Source organism: Eleutherodactylus coqui, chromosome 4, assembly GCF_035609145.1.
Source record: "Eleutherodactylus coqui strain aEleCoq1 chromosome 4, aEleCoq1.hap1, whole genome shotgun sequence".
NCBI classification, from domain to species: Eukaryota; Metazoa; Chordata; class Amphibia; order Anura; family Eleutherodactylidae; genus Eleutherodactylus; species Eleutherodactylus coqui.
The window spans coordinates 33,747,732-33,771,937 of NC_089840.1; the positions used below are offsets into that span (position 1 = coordinate 33,747,732).

The 24,206-nt window shown below is 45.8% G+C and overlaps 1 protein-coding gene across 1 annotated transcript in view; it reads left to right on the forward strand.

Annotated features, from left to right (window-relative positions):
• Positions 1 to 24,206, forward strand: part of LOC136625182 (interferon-induced GTP-binding protein Mx2-like) — a 94,974-nt gene that overhangs the window by 15,734 nt on the left and 55,034 nt on the right. Inside the window, exons 2-5 of the mRNA XM_066599198.1 lie at positions 3,592 to 3,665; positions 10,111 to 10,148; positions 14,682 to 14,793; positions 22,705 to 22,754. Coding sequence (XP_066455295.1) covers positions 3,592 to 3,665; positions 10,111 to 10,148; positions 14,682 to 14,793; positions 22,705 to 22,754 — 274 coding nt within the window. The remainder of the gene's footprint in view (positions 1 to 3,591; positions 3,666 to 10,110; positions 10,149 to 14,681; positions 14,794 to 22,704; positions 22,755 to 24,206) is intronic.

Here is a 24,206-nt window from a genome sequence, read left to right on the forward strand (position 1 = left end):
AACAGAGACAGCCAGCATATGGGAACGGACCGTCATAAATATGATCTTTCATCTTGAAAAGCTCTTTCCCAGCCTGTGTGAAGGAAAATGAAAGGAGTACCGATCAACGTGTTTTTTTATTGATACCTGTTAGATGGGCAAAGAACTTGCCCAGTCTGAAAGAACCTTTAGCCATCAGTCCAGCGTCACTGACGGATCTCCTATTTAGACATAGACTACAGTGTCTATAAACAGTGATATACAGTAGAAGCTGCAGAAGACGAAGGTGCAACATTTTTAAAATAAACCCTATTGTCATGCATGTACATGCAAGTGCAGCGTCTGAGCGAGACGCAGCAAAGTGGAGGAGATCAAGGGGATTGCAAGATGGATGTCATGGGTGGCTCTGCAATCTCTCCCGATGGTGGCGGCAAAGGTGCCTTACTCAGTCACCGTACAGTGGCACAAAAGATATATATATCTACTCTTATGATGAACGGTGGTTTGTCACGTGACGCCAGCACTTTATCCGGGACTTGAAGGGTCAATGCTGGAAATAATTTGACACAAGTCATGGTAGCTTTTGATTTAGTAAACTGGAAGTGCACAGATTTACTTAAAGGGGTTGTCCCGCGCCGAAACTGGTTTTTTTTTTTTTCAACCCCCCCCCCCGTTCGGCGCGAGACAACCCCGATGCAGGGAAGTAAAGAAAGTTTACCGGAGCGCTTACCTTAATCCCCGCGCTCCAGTGAGTTCAATACTTACCGCTGAAGATGGCCGCCGGGATCCTCTGTCTTCGTGGACCGCAGCTCTTCTGTGCGGTCCACTGCCGATTCCAGCCTCCTGATTGGCTGGAATCGGCACGTGACGGGGCGGAGCTACACGGAGCCGCTCTCTGGCACGAGCGGCTCCATAGAAGACTGCTGAAGACCCGGACTGCGCAAGCGCGGCTAATTTGGCCATCGGAGGCCAAAAATTAGTCGGCACCATGGAGACGAGGACGCTAGCAACGGAGCAGGTAAGTAAAAAACTTTTTATAACTTCTGTATGGCTCATAATTAATGCACAATGTATATTACAAAGTGCATTATTATGGCCATACAGAAGTGTATAGACCCACTTGCTGCCTCGGGACAACCCCTTTAAGCTTGAATTTTGCAGTACAACAAAACAATGGCAGTCTTGTAGAAGCTTGGCAGAGCAAATAGTTATGCAGTAGTACAGATGAATTTGGATGAGACACAGTTTCCTCTTCAAAGCTCTCTCTATTGGTATATAGAGGTTACACAGTAGAAATTCCCACAGGCCTAGTTATCTGTTGGACTTACTGGAAGTTGACTATGCAGTAATTGGAGTTAAAGTTAGGATGGGCTTCTTTACTATTTCTGGCTTTGACTTCACTGGGTTTTGTCAAACTCACTGTTTTAGTGGAACGGGTCCCAGCTTCTCTCCTCCTAACTGCTAGTAGACTGGGGAGTTGGTGAATCCTGGCTTCCCTGTTGAATAGCATGTTGCAGCTGCTTACTCTGCTGACCTTCTCCTGCACAACCTCCGACGATGACTCCGTACGCAGACTGACTTGACTCCTGTTTCAATTCTTGTCTTGTTCCCGCACTTTCTCTCTACACCTCCCCCTCAGCATACTGGCTCACTCAGGAGTTTCCTGCTCTGAACTCTCACCATCCCCCTCTACGAATCAGTGATGGCATGACATACAGCCAATAAGCAGCCAGCTGTTGCCAAGCCATTAGTTTAGTTTGTTGAAAGAAAGAGGAAAACAGGGGTTTTCCAACGTACGACACTTTCCATGTCTCCTAGAAGCACATAGCAAAGTGTGACATGGCTATGAATGTGTGGCTATTCTGGAGGACCCTCCGGGTCCCTACACAGTGTGCGCAAAGCATTTAAGTAAGTCATTACGGTCTTGTTAAACTATCTCCTAAGGCAGTGGGGATGCCACAGGGTACCTCTCAAGTCCATTCTCTGATATGTGTCTGTTATTTTCTTTATAAAAAAAATTATTTTCTTTTTTTTTAAATTTCTTTTATTCCATTATTTCCTTCCCCACTCTCTCCTCACTTTGTCTTTCACTATCTGTTTTCTGATAAATTCTACTACTTAAGGCCCATTTAAACAGGACAAGTGTCGGGCAAACGATACCTCACACTCGTCCCCGCATATACTCGCTCTTGTGCTGTTGCACGGGAGCTAGTATCACTGGCTCATTCACAGAGAGGCCAGCAGGGGGGCAGAGAGGCTGCAGGAGATTTCACTCCTCGCTCTCCCCCGCCTCTCTTCATTGACTTAACATAGTGGCTGTTCAATACTGAACAGCTGCTATTTATACTGAAAGATGATCGTTCAGCTGATCGTCCGTCGTTTATGCTGCATAAAGGATAGACGATGAGCTGAATGATGATGTTAAGTCAATGGAGAGGGGTGAGGGAGAGCGAGTATGTGCAGGGACGAGTGTCGGGCATTGTTTGCCCGACATTCATCCCATCTAAATGGGCCTCAAGTTAACAATACTTACTTAGAGGTCAATATATAGTTATGTTAAAAATTGGAACTAAGACAGTAGCTCCATTCAGGATGTTAACCTGGATGCTTAGCTATCTCTCTAATTATAATAACTACAGTAGAACCGATCCGTAGATCAGGCAATATGAAAGTTAAAATTGATGATTTCATATGTTCTGGGGGATTTTTCCTGTCCTATAACAATATAATGTAAAAATTAACGAATAACAAAATCAAAAGGAGAAAGTATAAAGTATGTTTTAAAATTACATAAGAAAATGTTAAGGTTAATATGAAAACAATGTTTTCTTTTTTGCATTTTACTATTAAAAAATAATATAGATGGCATTTCTACAGTCTTTTGGATAGGCCATCCATATCAGATCGATGGGAATCCCAATCCACCAATGAGCTATCTGAAGGAGCATCCCCTTCTTTGTTGACCAGGCACAGCTCTATACTTTTGGTAGTGGCTGTGCCTGGTATTACCGCTCAATCCCATTCGCCATGCACCATTATGGTAGTACTGACTTGCTTATTCCAATTTCTACCTTAGGGAAATTCTTCATGTCAGTCTACCTAGAAGCTACTTGAAGAACTGCTTTGGGGCATGCTGTGAATTGTAGAAAATGGGGGATAACGCTAATCACAGGCGTCCTACTGCTGGTCCCCCTCCTCCCATGTAATCCTATGCTGTTGTGCCTGCTTACTGCATAGCGGTGTCAACCTGCTTAAATATCCTTTACTGAGTCTGTACCAGGCTTCTTTGAGATGACAATGGGTTAGGGAGTAACCAGGGAGTCGAAAAATTGTTTTTGGGTTTCCTTATTGTAATAAGGTTGAAAATCACTATATTAGAGCAACCAGCCAGAATTAAGTATTGTCACTGATATAATTAGTGGTCCACTGAATGGATGTCCTCCAAGAAAAGAGCTGTACTTGACAGAAGTCTCAGTTTGGCACAAATAGTAAGTGTGTGTGTGTGGGGGGGGGGGGGGGGGGAACCTTGTTCTATCTGCCAAAAATGCCTTATTACTGCAAGAGTGTGTTTAAGAACCACAACCAAAAACTTATTCTCTTTCACTACTTCAGGGATCCACCACTCATGATGGCAAAACAATCGCAGAAGAAGATGCCAATTTTTGGGCGAGGGGAAATCAATCAAGGTACATTTCTCTGATGCAACCCTATTTTAGTTTTCTTTTTTTTTTTTTTTAAATCGATTTTTATTGACATTTTGAATATAGACAATCAATGAATCATTAGTAAACAACGTCTCCTGGAATATAGAAACAGGTTACCTTAGAGTGCGTACATACGATAAAAGAGCAAGTAACCCTATGAGAATTTTTCGAGACATTCTGCAACAGTAATAACGTGGCCTAGGCCACCGGGAGGCAAAAATCCACCATCCAGGGCAACTACCCTATCAGGAATCCTCCCAAAAAACAACCGAAACAAACCTATAGACACACAAAGAAACAATTTGACAGCAACAATAGGGAACAAACAGAGGGAATGGAAGAAAGGTGTGGGAACGGGGGGGGAGGGGGGGAGGGGGGGGGAGGGGGGGGAAGGGGGAGCAGTCTCGCGCACAGTCTACCTTTAAGTGAGATGTGGAACCCAGCGCGTCAGAGCAACTTCAGGCTGCGGGCGCACCACCGGACAAGAAATTTTTGTGTGGAGAGATCGCTGTGACTAGGGAGTGGAACTCGTACTTCGAAACCGAGGAGGAGAGGAGGTGGAATAGACTCCGTTTTAGTCCGACTCAGTGGACGACCCCCCCTCGAGCAGTGTTGCTCTGATAGAGCGCCACGGGCTCCAAGTTTCCAGGAACCCCTCATGGGAGCCCCTGGAGTAACTGGATAATTCCTCCAGGTTCGAAAGGAGATCCACCCTGTCCCTCCACATCGCCAGAGAAGGGGGGGTTTTTTGATGCCATAGAAGGGGAATGAGCGCCTTAGCGACATCAAGCAGGAAAGCGATCAATTTGTGTTTCTGCGGGTGAAAGGCGGCTGACGGCTTCCACAGAATGACCACCTCAGGGGAAAGAACCAACCCCGGGGCGAGCTTACTCAGCACACACCCGACCTCCCTCCAGAAGGGCACCAGCACCGGGCACTCCCACCAAATGTGTAGGTATGAACCCGTAGCAGCGTCACACCTCCAGCAGGCATCTTGAGATGATAATTTATGATCTGAGAGCCATTGAGGAGTCCTATACCATCTTGATAGTAATTTGTAATGTGACTCCTGAGAGGTAACGCAGGGCGAAATGCCAAATGAGTTCTTGAGTATGACCCTCGTGTCGCTCTCCGAGAGAGTGATCTTGAGTTCCCTCTCCCAAGAAGTGATGAACACGGGTTTTGAGTTACCCGTGGGAGAAATAAATTGCTTACGCATGAAAGCTAGTTTTCTCTTAGAAAAGTTGCTATCATTCAGAGTTTTCTCAAAACTAGTTAATGGTCTGGTCGACTTGTGTTGGGACAAAAACTTTTTAATAACTCCGGTAATGTGTGCTGATACTAAAAAGGGAAGCCCATGACTGGGCAATAGGTCTTTTAGAATGTCTGCAGGGGGCATGTGAGCCCTCGTCTGAATGTCTGAAATTCTTTTATCTGCGAGGATCTGCCAGCTGCCCGCAGAGCAAGGATCTAGGTGCAGATCTAATGTCTTATGCAGGACATTTAAGGGGGTGAGGGGAGAGGGGGAGGGGGCCAACCCGCCTCCCAGTTTATGCCAAGTCTCCATAACTCCTCTAAGAAGGGGACTGGGAGTCCTCCGTCTCCGTAGGACCGGCGCAGGGAACCACAGATCCTGAAGGAGAGTGGGGCCGTACGAAGCTAACGCGAGTTTATGTACTAAATGGTCCTTTAAGGGAAGCACCAACTCCATCCAGAGATTTAATTGGGCAGTTAAGTACAGGTCACGCGGATTAGGGAGATCAACCCCACCGTCCACCCTCCTTTTTTCAAGTAAACTATGGGCCAATCTCGGCCTTTTCCCCCTCCAGACATAATTTAGAATGATTGAATGAAGGGACTTGAAGAAGGAAATGGGGATGTGTATCGGTAGAAGCCGCAGTTTATATAGGATTATTGGCATTACATATGACTGGAGAATGTTTTTTCTCCCCAGCCAGGACAAGAAAGGCAAGTCGTAAGAGCGCAGCATGTTTTTTATCCTGGGCAGGAGAGGAGTAAAGTTAGCCGAGAACAAGTCTTCTACCTTTTTTGTGAGCTGTATACCTAAAAAATCTATGTCAGCTGCCGCCCACGAAAAAGGGGAGTCTGCTTTCAGCGCTTGGCAGCGGCTAGCCGGAATCGATACGTTTAGAACCTTTGATTTGGAAAAATTTATTTTGAAATTAGAGAGGGTTCCATATTCCTCTAAGAGACTGATGAGATGGGGTAGTCCCCTTTCTGGGTTCGTAACTAAAAAGACAATGTCGTCTGCGTAAGCGGCCAACGACAGAGTCTTTCGGCCCACCTTTAGACCCTGAATGTTGGGATCTAAACGGATCCTCTGCAGGAATGGCTCAAGGGCTAGGATAAATAGCGAGGGGGAGAGGGGGCATCCCTGCCGCGTGCCATTACTGATGTTGAAGGGGGGCGAAAGGGTCTCGTTTATTTTAATTCTGGCGTAAGGGGCTGCATATAGAGAAAAGATGGCAGAAATGAAGGTAGGGGGGATTTTGAAGTGCGAGAGAACTGTTTGCATATATAACCAACTAACCCGGTCAAAGGCTTTTTCGGCATCTGAGCCTACTAGAGCCAGTGGGATGTTTTGTGTTTGGGCGTAACTAATTGCGTGGAGGAGTCTAATAGAATTGTCTCTTCCCTCTCTGCCCCTGACGAAACCAGTCTGCTCCGCGTCAACAAGGAATGGGATAAATTTTTCTAGCCTTTTTGCGAGAAGTTTTGCCCACAGTTTAACATCAAAATTGATTAAGGATATAGGCCTATAACTTCCGCACGCCTCCGGATCTTTATTATCCTTATGTATCAAAGTAATATGCGCCTCCTGCGCCTGCCTGGGAAGCGATTCTCCCCGTAAAAGGGAGTTGAATAGTTCTGTCAAATGGGGAACCAGACAGGATTGGAAGGCTTTGTAATAAGAGGCCGGTAGCCCATCTGGGCCAGGGCTTTTCCCCGACGGGGAGGATTTAAAGCGCTGCGGAATAAGTTGGCGCTATACAAATAAAGATTATTATTATTATTATTATTATTTCAGGAGGTCCTCTATCTCCTGAGAGGAGACTGGTCTCGTCAGGGTCGCTACAGCATCATCGTCCAGACTGGGGAGGTTCAGCTCACTCAAGAACTTGTGTATCTGTGCGAGGGCGACCTGTCGTCCGTCGGGTGTGAGGGGTTGGTGAATATTATAAAGTTGCGAATAGAAGGCCTGAAACTCTTCCGCTATATCTGCCGAAGATGTGACCCGACGGCCTGAGCTAGTTTTTATGGAGCTGATAAAGTTTCTTTTTCGAGCTTTTTTAATAAGGGCAGAGGTCCATCTGCTGCCCCTGTTGCCCTGAACATAAACTGTTCTTTGCAGGTATAAGTGTTTCTTATTATACCTCGAGTCAAAGTCTCTTTTTAGCTCTTTCCTTAGGGTAGTCAACCTGTCCAGCGCGGCCTTACATTGTGAACTTTTTGCGGCTTGTTCCAGTTTTGCTATCTGTTGGAGCTTTTCATCTATCGATTTTTGCTGCCTTTTCTTAACTCTGGAGCTCAGAGCAATCAAAAGGCCCCTTACGTATGCCTTATGGGCTTCCCATGTCACTGGAGTTGAGATATCCTGTGATTTGTTTAAATGGAAAAATTCCTCTAGGAGTGAATTTAAGTGCTGTCTATCCTCTTCTAAGTCTAGGAGCGTGGGATTTAACTTCCATCTCCATTCTCGAGCGGGGGGCGGAGAGAGGTCAATGTCGATGTGGAGCGGAGCATGGTCAGAGATAAGAATGGGGTCGATTTTGGCGCCGATAACGGAGTTTAGCAGAGACGAAGACACAAAAATATAGTCGAGGCGTTGGAAAGAAAAATGAACATGGGAATAGAAGGTAAAGTCCTTCGTCGTGGGGTTAACATATCTCCAGACATCCATCAGACCCATCTCCGAAAGACTGCGATACAGTCTTCTGAGTTTGGCCTGGGCAATGTGAGATTTCCCCGTCGAGGAGTCAAGAATGGGGTTGAGGGTCAGGTTAAGATCTCCTCCCAAGAGAATTGGGCCATCCGCGAACTGCTTTAAAATCTCTAGCTGATTAATCAGCCAAGGTACTTGCCCTGCGTTTGGAGTATACAAATTAGCTATCGTTACTTTTTGGTTTAGGAGTTTGCCCCTTAAAAAGAGGACCCTCCCCTCTCCATCCGAGTGTTGGGCTTCGCATGTGAAAACTACAGTGTGATGGAAAAGTATAGAGACACCCTTGGAAGCGGATGTCGGGTGCGTGCTGTGGTATCCCTGCGTGAAAAGTTTGCCCGGTAGGGATAAATGTCTATTTCCCCTGAAGTGGGTTTCCTGTAAAAAAGCAATTTTTGCGCCGTACCTTTTCAGCAGCAGCGCCACGTGATGTCTTTTGGATGGGGAATTCAGCCCTTTCACGTTAAACGTAGACCATTTCAGAGAGTCGCTCATGGTGAAGTGGAACTAATCCCCGAAGAACTCTGTAATACGTGAAGAGAAACAAATGCGTTAGTCGTAGAAGAACACAAGTCTCCCTCTCCTCCAGTCACTCGGCAGTCTGACTGGGCACGGGAGACTGAGGAGGAAGGGGGGGGCGGGAGGGCTGGAGACACTCGGGATGGGGGGGGGGGGGAAGAGACTCACCAGAGACAGCCGGGGGGGGAAACAAACCACAGGCACGAAGAAGGAAGAGCGAAGTAGTTTTCTCCTACTGGAGACGACACGGGGGACCTCACTACGACTGGGGCGTCTATTCGTGAGAAAGGAAGGTGAGGTGGGGGAAGGGGTGAGGTAGGGGGTGAGGCGGATTGATCGGGCCTTATAAAATAAAGACCGATCAATTACAGATAGCCTGAACTGCCAGGGGTCTCACAGGATCCTCTAATGAGGACATACGGAAGGAAAGAACAGGCTCCTAAAACCCAGCTGAAGCTGGTCGGGAGAGGAGCCATCCTGTAAAAGAGAAAGCAACGTGAAGACATGTTAAGTCGAACCAATAATACAAACAACAGCCGCGGGGACCGGTTGATCCAGACCTATCCGCTAAAGAAAAGTCCACGGACAGCAAAACATCCGAAAGTCTTTCTTTGGTTTTGGAAAACGCTTTTCAAAAAGCGTAAAGTTAGGTCGAGCCAGAACAACCTGTGTGGGGGTGGACCTGAGCTGCGTCGCTCCATAACTTCAGGTGTCCACGCTGCTGGGGGTCTCCTTAGTCTTCTTTTTTTTCCCTCTAGGTGATTTTGCGTTAGAGGCTTGTTGCCATGCCTCAAGGGGAGGTAGTTTTGGCAATTTCGGAAACCCCGGAAGCGGCAGCCAGCACGGCAGGTCTAGAGGGGGTATCTCCAGAAGGGGCCAGGCTTTGTGTAGGTCTTCTGGGGTTCTTATTGTGAGCCTTCTCCCCTTCACAGATATCCCTAACCCGAAGGGGAACAACCAGGCGTAACGCAAGTCTTTAGCCCTAAGAGCCTCCAGAAGTGGGCGCATAAGTCTTCTTTTATATAAGGTGGAGGGTGCAAGATCTTGAAAAAATTGCAGGGAATGACCCCCAAATTTCAGCTCTTTGTGTTCTCTTGCAGCATTAAGGATGGAAAGAGTGTCCTGGAAAGAAAGCAACTTACAAATGACGTCTCTTGGTGGGTCATTCGCGGAAGGAGGGGGTCTGAGCGCCCTATGGATACGCTCGATGCCCAAGTGTTGCGCCTTCGCGGGTCCTAGCAGAAGACCAAAAATTTCCGCACCCACCTTAAAGAGGGACTCCGCAGCAACCGACTCGGGGAGCCCCTTTATACGGACGTTGCAGCGCCTGTTTCGATTTTCTAAGTCCTCCTGGGATATTAGGGCGCGATTAAGGTGCTCGTGCTGCTCCCTCAGGACTTGCTCCAAAATCAGGGCGTGCGATGTGATGGAGGAGGCGGATGTCTCTAGGTCCTCCACCCTGCGCCCCAGGTGTTTAACATCTTCTTTGATTTCAGCAAGGTCTGACATCAGGGGCTGCAGGGCTTTAGCTAAAAGCTGTTTCATGAAGCCTTTAGAGATGGCTTCGCTATCTTCCTCCTCATCCGATGAGGATTCCCCTCCCCTCTCCTTACTTTGATCTGATGAAGCAGCCTCGTGGGCCGGCGCCATCTTGGCCGGCGGGCGCGGAGATCGGGAGTCCCGTTCCTTCAAAAAGCGCTGCATCCCGACTTGATTCTTCTGAGCGCCCGGCGTGCTCAGCTGTTCAGCGCTCCTCTCCCTTGCCGCTTTCCGCATGTTCGCTGTTAGAAGCGTCAGATAGGACCCTGTAAAGACCTCTCACAGCCGGAGCGCAGGTCTCAGGCAGCCATTGCTCTCGGAGGTCAGGCTCCGCCCTATTTTAGTTTTCTTAAGATGTTTAGACATACTTATCATCTCCTTGTATCTATACTCTTGATTTTTTTTCAGTAGACTTTTCAAGATTCTCTCTAACGCCAAGCAACATGGTAAGTCAGAAAGTACATTACAAAGACTTCTACAACATTGTTAAAGGCAATAGATACACTATATATGGCCAAAAGTATATGAGCACCTCAACATCTATGAGGTCAGATACTGATGTTGGATGAGAAGGTCTGGCCTGTGATCGGCTTTCCAATTCATTCCATAGGTGTTGGGAATGATTAAGGTCTGGACTCTATGCAGCCACTTCAGTTCCTCCACAGCAAACGCATCACCTCTGATCTTTATGGAGGTTGCTTTGTGTACAGGGGCACGGTCTTGCTGGATCAGGAAAGGGTCTTTATTATCTTTCACTGGAAAAGAGGGGCGAATCCCTGAAAAACAGCCCCATAGCATTACTCTTTCTCCACCACATTTTACAGTTGGCCATATGTAATCCCGTAGGTAGTGTTCTCCAGGCATCTGCAAAGCCCAGATTCATCTATCAGACAGCCAGATAGTGAAACGTGATTCATCATTCCATGGAATACATTTACAATGCTTCCAGTGATCACGTGCTTTACACCACTCAAGCCCACACTTGGCATTGACCTGCTGTTCCTAGGCTTTCGTGCAGTTTCTTCATCATTGAAACCTACTTCATTAAGCCACTGATGCAAAGTACCCATGTCCCTTTCAGAGCTGGTTTAGAGCCCTGTAGTGAGTAATACAGCAAAGGATAGACTTTTTTAACCCCCCACCCAAGTTCCTCTCTATGAGTTTGCATGGTCTGCTCTGGGCCAGTTTTAGAAAAAAACATGGCCCCGGAAAGTTAAAAGTTGGGCTCCAAATGTTGAATAATTCTACCAACACCATGGTCATATTCAGTCAATTTAAGAGTGCTGACCCCTATCGTTTCCAGGGGTATTGCTAGATTTATAGAAGATCAGGGACACAAGTCCAAATACATACTGTATGCCTCCCTTTCCCACACACAAAAATGTATCCATATACACATATAGTTATAAACTAATGCCACCATACAAGGCCCAAATAACACTGTCATAAGATGACCACTAATATTAGAACTGTATCCTGAGTGAGTAATATTGTCACAACATAAAGGGTACAATATTACCTCCATACACAACCATATGATGGTAAATACTTGTTCCACACAGGCACTTTACAGATCACAGAAGTGATTACATTACTGATATACCCAGTGATCACAGGTGATGTCTTTTTTTGAGTTCTTCACATAACTTGTGCAGCATCAGAAGTGGACACTTGGGGGTTTGAGAGCAAGCTGCATGAAGGATTATTTGGCAAGGAAAGGGTCTAGCCTGCTGGATAATCAGGAAACAGCTGTGTGGGTGTGACCGGTGGAAAGAAAATCTCCAAACCTAAGAGTCCCCTGGGAGGGTCCTTGGGAGAGGACCTGGGAGAGTGAGTTCTCTCGGGCTGAACAGCCACAAGTCTGATGGCCCTTAGACAGACACTCTGATTGGGTAAAAGGCGTTGGATTTTGCCATATGTTTGAGGCACTAGGCCTGTATTGTAGACAGTATGAACAAATTATTAAACAGCATATCTGCAAGTACTTGGATAAGAATGCAGTAATTAACCAGGGCCAGCATGGGTTTGTAACAAACAAGTCATTCCAGACTAATCTAATTTCCTTCTATGACAAAATCATGGACTGGGTTGGTCAGGAAGATGCAGTAGATATAGTATATCTTGACATTAGTAAAGCATTTGACAAAGTATCTCATACCATACTTATTGAAAAAATGACCAAATATGGGATGAACAGGGCAACTGATAGGTGGGTTTACAACTGGCTGAGTGATCGAACTCAAAGAGCAGTTATACATGGCTGCACATCCAAGTGGGGTACCACAAGGCTCTGTATTAGGCCCAGTGTTGGTCAACATTATTATAAATGATCTGGAGGAGGGAATTGAGGGGAAACTGATCAAATTTCCCTACAACACGAAGCTAGGAGGGATAGCTAACATTAGGGAAGAGAGAGGATTCAAAAAGACCTAGAAAAGCTTGCACAGTGGGCAGCGACTAACAGAATGGTATTTAACAAGGAGAAATGCAAAGTCCTTCATCTGGGCAAGAAAAATGAAGAAAGCACATACAGAATGGGAGGAATTGGGCTAAGCAGCAGCACATGTGAAAAAGACTTGGTGTGAGGTATGGCTCGGCTACCTTAGTCCCATGGGGTTGTGCAACACTGCTGTGTAGTTTGTAAGTGGAAGGGTTAAATGCTTTTCAGCATCTAGTAAAGCTGAGTGCTGAAGGGGCTTTGAAGCAGGGGGACAGACAGCTTTCAAAAAGACTGTCACAACTCCACAAGGGGCTTGTAATGTTTAACAGCCTTGCTAAGCCTAGGCAGGAAATATTTACAATACGAGGTAAGGACAGGAACAGCCCTTCACAACCCAGTGACTTCTCCTCCCCACTTTGGAACTGACTACAGCCAGACATGCTATCTTTCAGAGCCAATTTTAAAAAAGGAACTTCTCTCAAACAAAGGGGAAAATGTAATTTGGAAATTATGACTGATCTGTATGTCGCAGTCCGTTGACAAGGATATTTTGCAAAATGTCACATCACCGCGAACCAGACATAGGTACTTCCATCATTGCGAGATGCTCAGAGACACTGGAATCACATATCTATGAAAATATGTATCTGAACACATTCGTACGTGGGCTCAAACCTTACATAAAATCATGAGAGGAAACCAAGCCATCATATTTTCATTGTGGGTCCCACCCACACGAAGTTATGAAGGAAATATGGATTTCCGAGCCCATGCGTTCCGGTGTAAGCCAAACCCCTATTGGGGCTAGAAGGAGCTGAAGAGGAGTTACCTCACTGAAAGTTTAAAAATCGCACATGGACTTTAGTGTCTGCCCCTTGGAGTGCACTATGCGTGTGGATTGTCCTGTAATTCCGTGTGACTCCACACAAAAATTGGTAACACTCTTTTCTTTAATCTTTTCATTTTAATACTGTCTATAAATATCTTATGTATACCTCTTACATTTTTTGCATTTTTCTGTAAATAAGAACTGCTATCTTTTTAGAATTAAACTTTCAATTAATTAGTGAACCTCGTCCGTGTTAACACAAAACCATATCTCTAAAGACATAATTGTTGGTAATTAGCATTCGGGTCCAACGCCCGTGAATGTTGGTGGCAGCAATATTGAGCACAGGGCTAGGCGGCTTACTGTAGAATTGTGGCCAAAGGTGATGGTTGCTTGTCCGGTTGACATGCAGTGTTCTGATAAATTGGGTACCAATCACTCCACAATCTAACCCTCCCCTCGCCTACATGACACTTGGGTATACTAATAGTTCACAGACTGAACATGAGTAAACAGTGTGATGCAGCATAAAAAAAAAGCAACACACAATTCTGTGATGTATTAAGAGAACCATAGAGTTTAGATCATGTCAGGTAATTATCCCCCTCTACTCTTCCTTAGTCAGACCTCATCTGGAATAGTGTATCCAGTTCTGGACACCCCAATTTAAAAAAGACAGACAAACTGGAGCAAGTTCAGAGAAGAGTTACTAAGATGGTGAGCAGTCTGCAAACCATGTCCTGTGAAAAACGGTTAAAGGATCTGGGAATGTTTAGCTTGTAAAAAAGAAGGCTGAGAAGAAACTTAATAGCGGTCTACAAATATCTGAAGGGCTGTCACAGTGCAGAGGGATCAGCCCTATTCTTATTTGAACACGGAAAGACTAGAAAGAAAGAGATGAAACTGAAAGAGAGGAGACACAGATTAGATATTAGAAAAACTAAGTCTGTCAGTTAGAGTGATGAATGAGTGGAACAGGTTACCATGGGAGGTGGTGAGTTCTCCTTCAATGGAAGTGTTCAAACAGAGGCTGGACAAATATCTGTCTGGGATGATATACTGATCCTGCACTGAGCAGGGGGTTGGACCCGATGACCCTGGAGGTCCCTTCCAACTCTAGCCACTACGTAGAAAACTTGGAATCATATAATGGTTAACACCCAGGTAATTGTTCCTATTATTGTACGTGGTGATGAATGACACCAAGATTGTGTTATGAGTTTTATTGATGCACCACCAAAAAAAATGGATGTGTTATTTTTGCACCAAACGTCTGTCCTGGACGTGGTTTACTGGTGTTTGGCCATCCATCTGGTGGAGGAAAAATGGCGATCTGATGAGCTAACAACCCCCAAGTTGTCACACTTGTCTCTGCTGAATTTGACATAGACATCTTTTACTGCAATCTTCCGACATTATCCACATCTCTATACAATTTTCCCATCCATACTGCCCTAGATAGTGATAATGCCATTCTATTGAATAGTCCCTTCTTGTGAGGCTGATTTCACCTCAGCCTAGTCCATGCATGACTGTGTGTTTAGTGACCCAAACTAATTGAATCATATGGATCACAGGGATCTGTTAGTTTGTGTCATTAGACCTGCAGTCGGGCAAAACTAATATGGCACATAAAGCCCACATTTTATGACCACATTACTCTGTCTCAAGTCCAAATATATATTTACCTTCTTGACTCTTCTGCCATAGGGATCTGCTCAACAACAAGCATTACCATTTCCACTTCCAAAAGTGCCGGCTCCTGTGCTAAGATCCTCAGAAAACATGAATCCAGCTGGGAGGCATCCTATATTTAATCAAGGTACAGTCTGTAGATTGATATGTTTGTGTTACGGCTCATCGGCTGTGTTGGATAGGCCCGGCCCACATGATCCATATGCCGGCCATGCTCAGTGTTATTTTTGTACTGAATGCCCCAAGTTCCTGACGCTGGGTTGCCCTCATCAGGGTGAGTGTTCCGCTTCAAGAAACGGTCTTCAAGTTGGGCTCATATTTCTCTGTCTTCACACTCTTAGGTTTCATTATATGTATATGGTGTTATCCATATTATGTGTATATCCATCTTTCTAGACAATATATTACATCTAGAGATGAGCGAGCGTACTCGGAAAAGCACTACTCGCTCGAGTAATTTGCTTTATCCGAGTATCGCTGTGCTCGTCCCTGAAGATTCGGGTGCCGGCACGGAGCGGGGAGCTGCAGAGGAGAGCGGGGAGGAACGGAGGGGAGATCTTTCTCTCCCTCTCTCCCGCCCGCTCTCCCCTGCTCACCGCTGCGACTCACCTGTCAGCCGCAGCGGCACCCGAATCTTCAGGGACGAGCACAGCGATACTCGGATAAAGCAAATTACTCGAGCAAGTAGTGCTTTTCCGAGTACGCTCGCTCATCTCTAATTACATCCAATCTGGATGAGGTGTTTTGCATCCACCTTGGACGTAAGTTTGCTAATTTATCTAAACTTTAATTAAAAATGTGTCCCACAATAGTTTATGCGACCCGCTGGGATGCATCAGGTCAGAGCGGAAGCGGCTGCTCCAACCCCTGTGTAGTGGCTAGCGCTTGTAATTGCAGGTGCAGCTCTCATTGATTTCAATGGGAGCAACGTTTGTAATTACAAGCAATGGCCGCTATACAAGGGTTGGAGCAGCCGCTTCCTGCAGCTGTGGTCCAGTGGCACAGTGCAGAGTGTGACCGCTGATATTATGGGGGTCACCGTTACTACTGGAACAATTATGGGGGTCACTATTACTACTAGGACTGTTATGGGGGTCACTATCACTACTGGGGCCACTATGGGGGTTACTATCACTACTGGAGCCACTATGGGGGGCACAATTAGGGCTTGTTCACACAGGCATAGGAGCATTTCGGTTATAAAAATACGCTACGTATTTACATAAACAAAAATCACTTACGCCTGCATTTTTCGGCTCCTCCAAAATGTTTTATGTGCGCAAATACACAGTAAATACACAAGTTTCCATTCGCATGCCATTAAAATAATTAGCAAGATGGACACTCAGAAAAGCTTTTTATAATATGATGCTGAAAAGCCATCTGGGCCCGGGCGCTTATTAGTCTTAATGGTGCAAGATGCTTCGTTTGGGGTAATCCTCGAAGCGAGGTGTTAAACAAGTATTCTTTTTAATGAGGAAAAAGCTATTTTTCTTTTTTTTCTCACAAGGATTTTTAATTTCTTATTATTCTTATTTAAACTTTATTGATCTTTTTACAATAGTTTTTTATAGTATAGTAATGGCACTTTTGGACTTAACTATGCAAATGTATTTCTGTATTGCAGTTTACACTGTGTATGAGTGCAATATACAGAATGGCCTGCAGAGGGTGATAGACAGGCATTCTGAAACCTGAGAAGTGAGAGAACACCTGTGGGTGTGGCAGGAATTAGATAAAAAAGATAAGAAGTTCCTTCCACATAGGGGGGGAAAGCTGGCTACTAGCCAGAGAGTGTGAAAGTCGGTGTGAAGACGCCACTTCAGGAACTTGGAGCCTGAGGTCCGGTGCAGACCATTTTGGGCCTGTCACCCATCTGACAGAGGAGGACGTCCTCTAGACACCCCAGGTTGGGCTTAGTGACGTAGACTCTGTGGGTTGAAAGCCCTGGACATCATGTGCTATACAAGTTAGCTGTTGTATCTTTCCCAAGTTTGCTGTGAAGTAAATTCTGGCAGATGCCAGATTTAAATAAATTCCTGTCTCTGGAGCCTGTATGCAAGTGGTGTCCTTTCCAGGCAAAAACTGATCTGATAGGCGAGTAACCCTAAACTTGCCACAACAAGCATAAGTGTGCAACGTATTATGACCATAACATGCAGTAAATAGAACCCATTTATTTCAATGGGTTCATTCACATCTGTCAATTTTTAATAGAATTTTTGGTTGCGTAAACCACACGCAGCAAATCCTATTTTGCTGCTTATTATGCACTGAAATAGGCAACAGAAGTGAGTGGACCAGTGCAAATACACAGGAAACATGCGCGATCACTGCATATTTGTACATCAAGGCAATTGTACCTTCTGCATTTGTTTTGCACGCATCAATATGCTGCATATTTATGTGCACAAGACACAGCAGAATGGCCGAAACACACAGGTAATAGAATATGCTGCATCTTCACTGACCGAAAAAAGTTTATACCCATGTGAATGAACCCTCATGCTCACATCCAAGAGTTATAGCGCTAGCTCTCCACTGCTGTATAACTACTTACACACCGCGGTCAGCACTGACAGCGGCATCTAAGGGATTAAACAGCCGGCATCAGAGCTATCGCTAGAGTTATATTATAACTGCCACCCATGGGTATGACCTGCAGCATTGTATGGGGGGTTAAGGGTGCCTCCACGTGTTGCAGTTTTGTTGGGTTAATGCTGATGTGTCATGGTATAGCAAAAATTGTGTCAAAATGCACCAAATATAGAAGTTTTGTATATAGTCTAAAAATGAAGTTGTGTTTAATGTTTTTGCCTATATATATTCCAGGCTTTGATTCTCCAGTTCAATCTCCACAACATCCAGCCCAAAGTGATACGGTAAGGAGCTCACACACTAACATACACATATCCGCAGTACAGACCCATATTACAGCCCATGTGGTGTTTCTGTGAGCCGTCGTATTCATCCAAAGAATCAAACCTGTCCAGCTGAGAACAGTGTAATCCATGATGGTTTGTCTCAGAGATCCTCATGGAAGGTGAAACAAGAAATATTTGTGTGTAATTCCCGCGGAATTTCCACCCGTGAAAGCTGCTATAGGATTGCGTTAGCAAACGCAATCCTAGGCAGACGGCCGCGATTTGTCCGCATGAAACACATCGTGGTATGTTTAGAAATCTTACTCCCCGGCCGGCGGCTCCGGTCTGCGCATGCAGATCAAACAGCCAGAGCCATGGAAGCAGGTGAGTACACGCTGCTCTCTGCAGGGGCTCGGGTCGGGTCCCGTTGCGAGAATTCTTGCAGCCGGATCCGACCCGGCCGTCTGCAGGCGGCCTAAAGCAGATCCCATATCAGGCCAGATGCAGACAATGAACAAGAAGGAAATGTTGGGAAACTTTTTTTTAGGCCTGATTCACACAACTGTATGTGTTTTTCGGTCAGCCAAAAAACCAATGCAGGAGAGTAGGTTACCTACAGTTGTTCTTCACTGCTGTCCCTCTAGTCCGCCGATTTTGGACCCTGTTTTCGGCCAGCAAAGATGGCTGCAGCAATTCTCTATCTAATACACACCGATTGGCCAGTGCAGATCAAATGAGCAGCTCTGGCCAATCAGAGAACAGGTATAGTGCATTATTATTCTAACACTACCAATACAGTGTGAGGATGAAGGAGTATTTTGAGGGGAAAGGGTCTGACCTACCGAGTAATTAGAGAACATCTGTGTGGGTGTATCTGGAGGAACGGAAATCTCCCGACCTGCCGAGAGGGGGCCCTGCGAGAGTGAGCTCTCAGGCTGTACAGCTATGAGTTTGATAAGGGTAGACGGCCATTAGACTGACACCCTGATTGGGTAAAAGGTGATGGACTTTGCAATATGTTTGAGGCACTAGGCCTATATTGTAGACAGTGTGAAGTCTATATTATGTAGCGGCCAGACAGCCAGGGAATTGTACCTGTTCTTGTACACTGTGATGAATGACAACAATGAAGATTGTGTTATGAGTTTTATTGATGTAGCACAATACAGGACGTATTTGTTAAGTTTATACCAAAGTTCTGGCCTGGACGTGGTGTATTGGTGTGCGACCATCCATGTGGTGGAGGAAAGATGGCAATCCGATGAGCTAACAACCCATAAGTTATCACACATGCCAGTTCTGCACTTTTACTGTACCCTCTCTACATTATCCGCATCTCTATACAATCTTCCCATCCATATTGCCAAAGATAGTAATAATGCCATCCTGTGGCGTCCCACACAATAATAGCATACTCCCTTTTGTGCCTCCTATAGGCCCCACATTGTAAGTGCTGCTTTTAATGCCCCTCACACAGTAAATGTGCCACATTTTATCTTCCCACTTAGTAAAAACTCCCTTTTTTTACCATGTTTAGTAATAATGCCCTCTTTATGCCCAAAATCAGTAATGTCTACAGACTTTGATAGAGCCCCCTTCATGCTTCAATCTTTAATTGTGCCCACTTTATGCCCTGACTCATTAATAGTGCTCCATTTATGCCCCCAGACTCAATTGTGCCCTCTTTATGCCCGAGGCTTCAATTGTGCCCCCTTTATTCTCCCAGGCCTCAGTGACACTTCTTAATACCTTCTTTAATAGTGCCCTCTGTATGCCATCTTTAATTATGCCCATTTATCATGCCACCAGTCTTGGATACTGTTCCCAGTCTTAAAGGGGTTGTCCCGCGAAAGCAAGTGGGTCTATACACTTCTGTATGGCCATATTAATGCACTTTGTAATGTACATCGTGCATTAAATATGAGCCAAACAGAAATTATTCACTTACCTGTTCCGTTGCTGGCGTCCTCGTCTCCATGGTGCCTTCTAATTTTTTGCGTCTAATCTCCAGATTAGCCGCGCTTGCGCAGTCCGGTCTTCTGCTTTTCTCAATGGGGCCGCTCGTGCAGGAGAGCGGCTCCGTGTAGCTCCGCCCCGTCACGTGCCGATTCCAGCCAATCAGGAGGCTGAAATCGGCAATGGACCGCACAGAAGAGCTGCGGTCCACCGAGGGAGAAGATCCCGGCGGCCATCTTCAACCGGTAAGTAAGAAGTCACCGGAGCGCGGGGATTCAGGTAAGCGCTGTGCGGATTTTTTTTTAGGTCCCTGTATCGGGTTTGTCTCGCGCCGAACGGGGGGGCTGTTGAAAAAAAAAAACCGTTTCGGCGCGGGACAACCCCTTTAATGCTCCTACTCAGCACTATGGAAAAAAATTTTATTTGCATAATTAAAAAAAACAAGAGTACTGCCCTCACCTCTCGCTTTCCACACTGGTCTGGTCTGCACTGTTCACACCTCCCTTCACTTTAGGGGATCAGACCAGCAGTGGAGGAAGTGAGGAGAGTACTCTATTTGTTTATGTGCCCCTAGACAGGTTCCATGCCTCAGATCACTTGGAGGCTTCCTGTTAGGGTTGTGCTGGCTGGGATCTGTTGTGCCACAGTGTTTTTGCAGCACAGCTCCACAGATGTGGTTGATTGAGCTTACTGGGTGTGGTTTGCTCCAGTCAACCAATTTCACAGGTCTGCTGCTTATTTATACCAGCTCCTTTGTCAGTGTCTGCTGGTTTTTCCTCTTGTTGTGTAAGTAGTCTTGTGTTCCTGCTTGTCTGTGGAGGCTTCAATGTGTTCAGTTTGAACTGTTTTGTGTTCCTTCATGTCTCTGCAGTCTTCTGTATTTTCGGTGTATATGGCTGGACATGAGGTGTCTGTGCAGCATTCAGGATGTTCAGTGTGAACAGTGTCATGCTCCTGCATTTCTGTGCATCGTTCAAGATGTTCAGTGTGAACAGTGTCATGCTTCTGTGTATTTGTGCAGCTCCCAGTACATGTAGTGTGAACTGTCTTGCGGTGGGTCCTTTATCATCTAGGATGAGGTAGGTCCCTAGGTTCCAGAGGGGGGTCATCCCTATCGGAACCATTGCCCTGCATTGCAGTCAGGATTCCTGGGGTTAGTTGTCTCGTTAGTGTAGGGATCCATGAGACAATGGGAACCCTTGAAGTGGGCTTGCGGGCTTAAGTATCTTGGATAAAATATGAACTAACACCTTGCTCATTCTATAGTTATTCCTTCTGGCTATGTATGCAGATGAGTGTTTTGAGCATTTGTCAGTTATTGGTTTATGTCTGTCCGCGAGTGTGAAGTCAGTTTCGTAGTTCTGCTGTTCGGTCTGGTTTCCCCAGTTTGTGAGTTTTCCCCAGTTTGTGAGTTTCCCTAGTTTTGAGTGTAAGTGCCGTGGCGTTTATGTCAGCTTCTCAGTTATGTCCACCATTTCCGAGTCCAGTCCGCAGTTCTGCAGTTCAGTCTGAGTTCTCCTGCTGCAGAGTTTCATGTTCAGTTTGCAGTTCTGCAGTTCACGTGCCGGTAAGACTCTGCTGAGTGTTCATGTCCAGTTTGATGTTACAGAATATACAGTACATGTATACAGATATATTTGTTCATGTCCATGTTTGCCCTTTGTTCTTGTCCTTGTTTGCCATCTTTAACACTCCCTTTGGGGATGAGGGCCCTGGGCAATTGTACAGTTGCCCCTGCCCAAGGTCGGCCCTAAATCTACTATTTGTGACTGAGCTGTTGTCACTTCTGGACACTTCCACTTCAGAAGAAATCTTACGGATGACCATCAGGGACCTCGCAGATCAGAGATCTTACAAACTGACTTGTGGCAAAGAAAACATCCGATGACAGTGCTATGTTTACAGACACTGAGCTCTACATTAACCTGAACTCAATGTTTAGTGGGAGTCCACATATTCTTTGCTTCTGTTCATGCCATTTGCAGAGCACAGACTGTAGGGTACCAATGAAAAATTTGAACCTTCTAGACAGTCACATAATGCAGACTGCCATAAACCATATCCATATCTTGTTGATAGTAGAAGTTGAACTCTCAACAGCCCTAAGGGGTATTATTGAATAGTCCCTTCTTGTGAGGCTAATTTCCCACCAGCCTAGTCCGAGCTTTAATGTGTACACATTACAGCCTCAAATCCAGGCACGACTGTGTGTTTAGTGACCCGAACCTTCCGAATCATAGGGATCATAGGGATATATAATGCTGTTAGTTTATGTCATAAGACTTGCAGTCGGGCAAAACTAATATAGGTACATAAAGCCCACATTATATGACCACATTACTCTGGCTCAAGTCCAAATATATATTTATTTTCTTGACTCTTCTGCCATAGGGATCTGCTCAACATCAGGCATTACCATTTCCACTTCCAAAAGTGCCGGCTCCTGTGCAAGGATCCTCAGAAAACATGAATCCAGCTGGGAGGCATCCTATATTTAATCCAGGTACAGTCCGCAGATTGATATGTTTGTGTCACGGCTCGCCGGCTGTGTTGGATCAGCACCGGGGTGATGTAACAGCATCAGCTCTGGCCAACATGTTCCACACGCTGGCCCATGCTTAGTGTTATTTCGGTACTGAATGCCCCAAGTACCTGACGCTGAAAGCAATGGCACCCTCTGCGGTTCTTTTTGAGCGCCATAATATTCTGCGTATTTATGCACGTAAAAACACTGCAGAATAGTCTAAATACACAGGGAACAGGTGATTTTCGGTCTGTGAATGAGCCCTCATGCTCCATGGCAGACCTGAGGGACTTACTTAGGCCCATAACTACGATGGCAGCTGATCATCGCCCCACAATCACAGCATGTAGGAGCCCATGGAGTTATAGTGCTAGCTCCCTGCTGCTGTATAACTACTTACACACCGCGGTCAGCACTGACAGCGGCATCTAAGGGATTAAACAGCCAGAATCAGAGCTATCACTACAGTTATAGTATAGCCGCCACCAATGGGTATGACCTGCTCACTGCAGCATTGTACGGGTGTCGAGGAGAGGGGGAGGGGGCCTCCACATGTTGCAGTTTTGTTGGGTTAATCCTGATGCGTCATGGTATAGCAAAAAATGTGTCAAAATGCACTAAATATGGCAGTTATGTGTATGGTCCAAAAAGCGAAGTTGCTTTTAGTAAATGTTTTTGTCTCTATAAATTCCAGGCTTTGATTCTCCAGTTCCATCTTCGCAACATCCAGCCCACACTGATACGGTAAGGAGCTCACACACTAACATACACATATCCGCAGTACAGACCCATATTACAGCCCATGTGGTGTTTCTGTGAGGAGTCGCATTCACCCAAGAATCAAACCTGTTCAGCTGAGAACAGTGTAATCCATGATGGTTTGTCTCCGAGATCCTCATGGAAGGTAAAACCTAGCAGATTATAAGAGAGATTTGTGTGTAAAGCAGATCCCATATCAGGCCAGATGCAGACAATGAACAAGAAGGGAATGTCGGTAAACTTTTGCTTTAGGGCGGACACCCACTGGCGTTTTTTTTCTCCACTGCACTGCGAGAGTAAATGAAAAGTCTCGCAGCGCAGTGCGAGAAAAAAAACGGCATCACGCGGGGATATCGCCAGTCTTTTCAATGGGGCCAGCGGCAGCAGCGCTAGCCCCATTGAAAAGATATGGAGAATGCTGCGGACTTCTGCTACAGCTGTGACAGCTGTGGCAGGATTTTCCTTCATCCCCAGCTGTCACAGCTGTGGCAGAAGTGCAGAATGATATCCCATTGCTTTCAATTGGAATCGGCACTGCTGACAATCCCCTTGAAAGCAGTGCTTTCTTGCAAGCCCCGCAGTATGATTATCGGGGAAGGGCTTGAAATATAAGCCCATCCCTGAAAATCATCAATAAGTGTTAAAAAAATTGTAAAAGAATTTACTCACCTCTCCGCCGCTCAGACGCGTCCTCCGGCTGGCTCCCCAGCACTGCTGTCCAGCACTTTCAGCAGGCGGGGATTTAAACAACCCCGCCTCCTGAAAGGGCTGTGCTGGTTGCTGAGGGCTCAGTCAATAGCAGCTACTGCTTAGCTATTGGCAGAGCACTCAGCCAATTACAGATAGTGTTTAGCTATTCATTCATGAATAGCACTATTTTAGCTATTCATGAATGAATGTGCTGGACAGCAGTGCTGGGGAGCCAGCCGGAGGACGCATCTGAGCGGTGGAGAGGTGAGTAAATTTTTTTTAAATTTTTTTTTAACACTTATTGATGATTTTCAGGGAAGGGCTTATATTTCAAGCCCTTCCCTGATAATCATACTGCGGGGCTTGCAAGAAAGCACTGCTTTCAAGGGGATCGGCAGCAGTGCCGATCCCATTGAAAGCAATGGGATATCATTCTGCACTTCTGCCACAGTTGTCACAGCTGTGGCAGAGGATTCTTTCGGGGATGAAGGAAACTCCTGCCACAGCTGTGGCAGAAATCCGTGGTATTTTCCCTATGTTTTCAATGGGGCTAGCGCTGCTGCCGCTGGCCCCATTGAAAACACTGGCGATATGCCGGTTCTATTTTGGCATCTTTCTTGCGCTGCGCGGCAAGAGTTTTCCAGTTCTCTCGCAGCGCAAGAAAGAAAATATCGCCAGTAGGTGTCCACCCTTGGGCTGTAATAACATCTTCTGATTAGTTCTAGAATGATGTTTCAGGTTACCTGC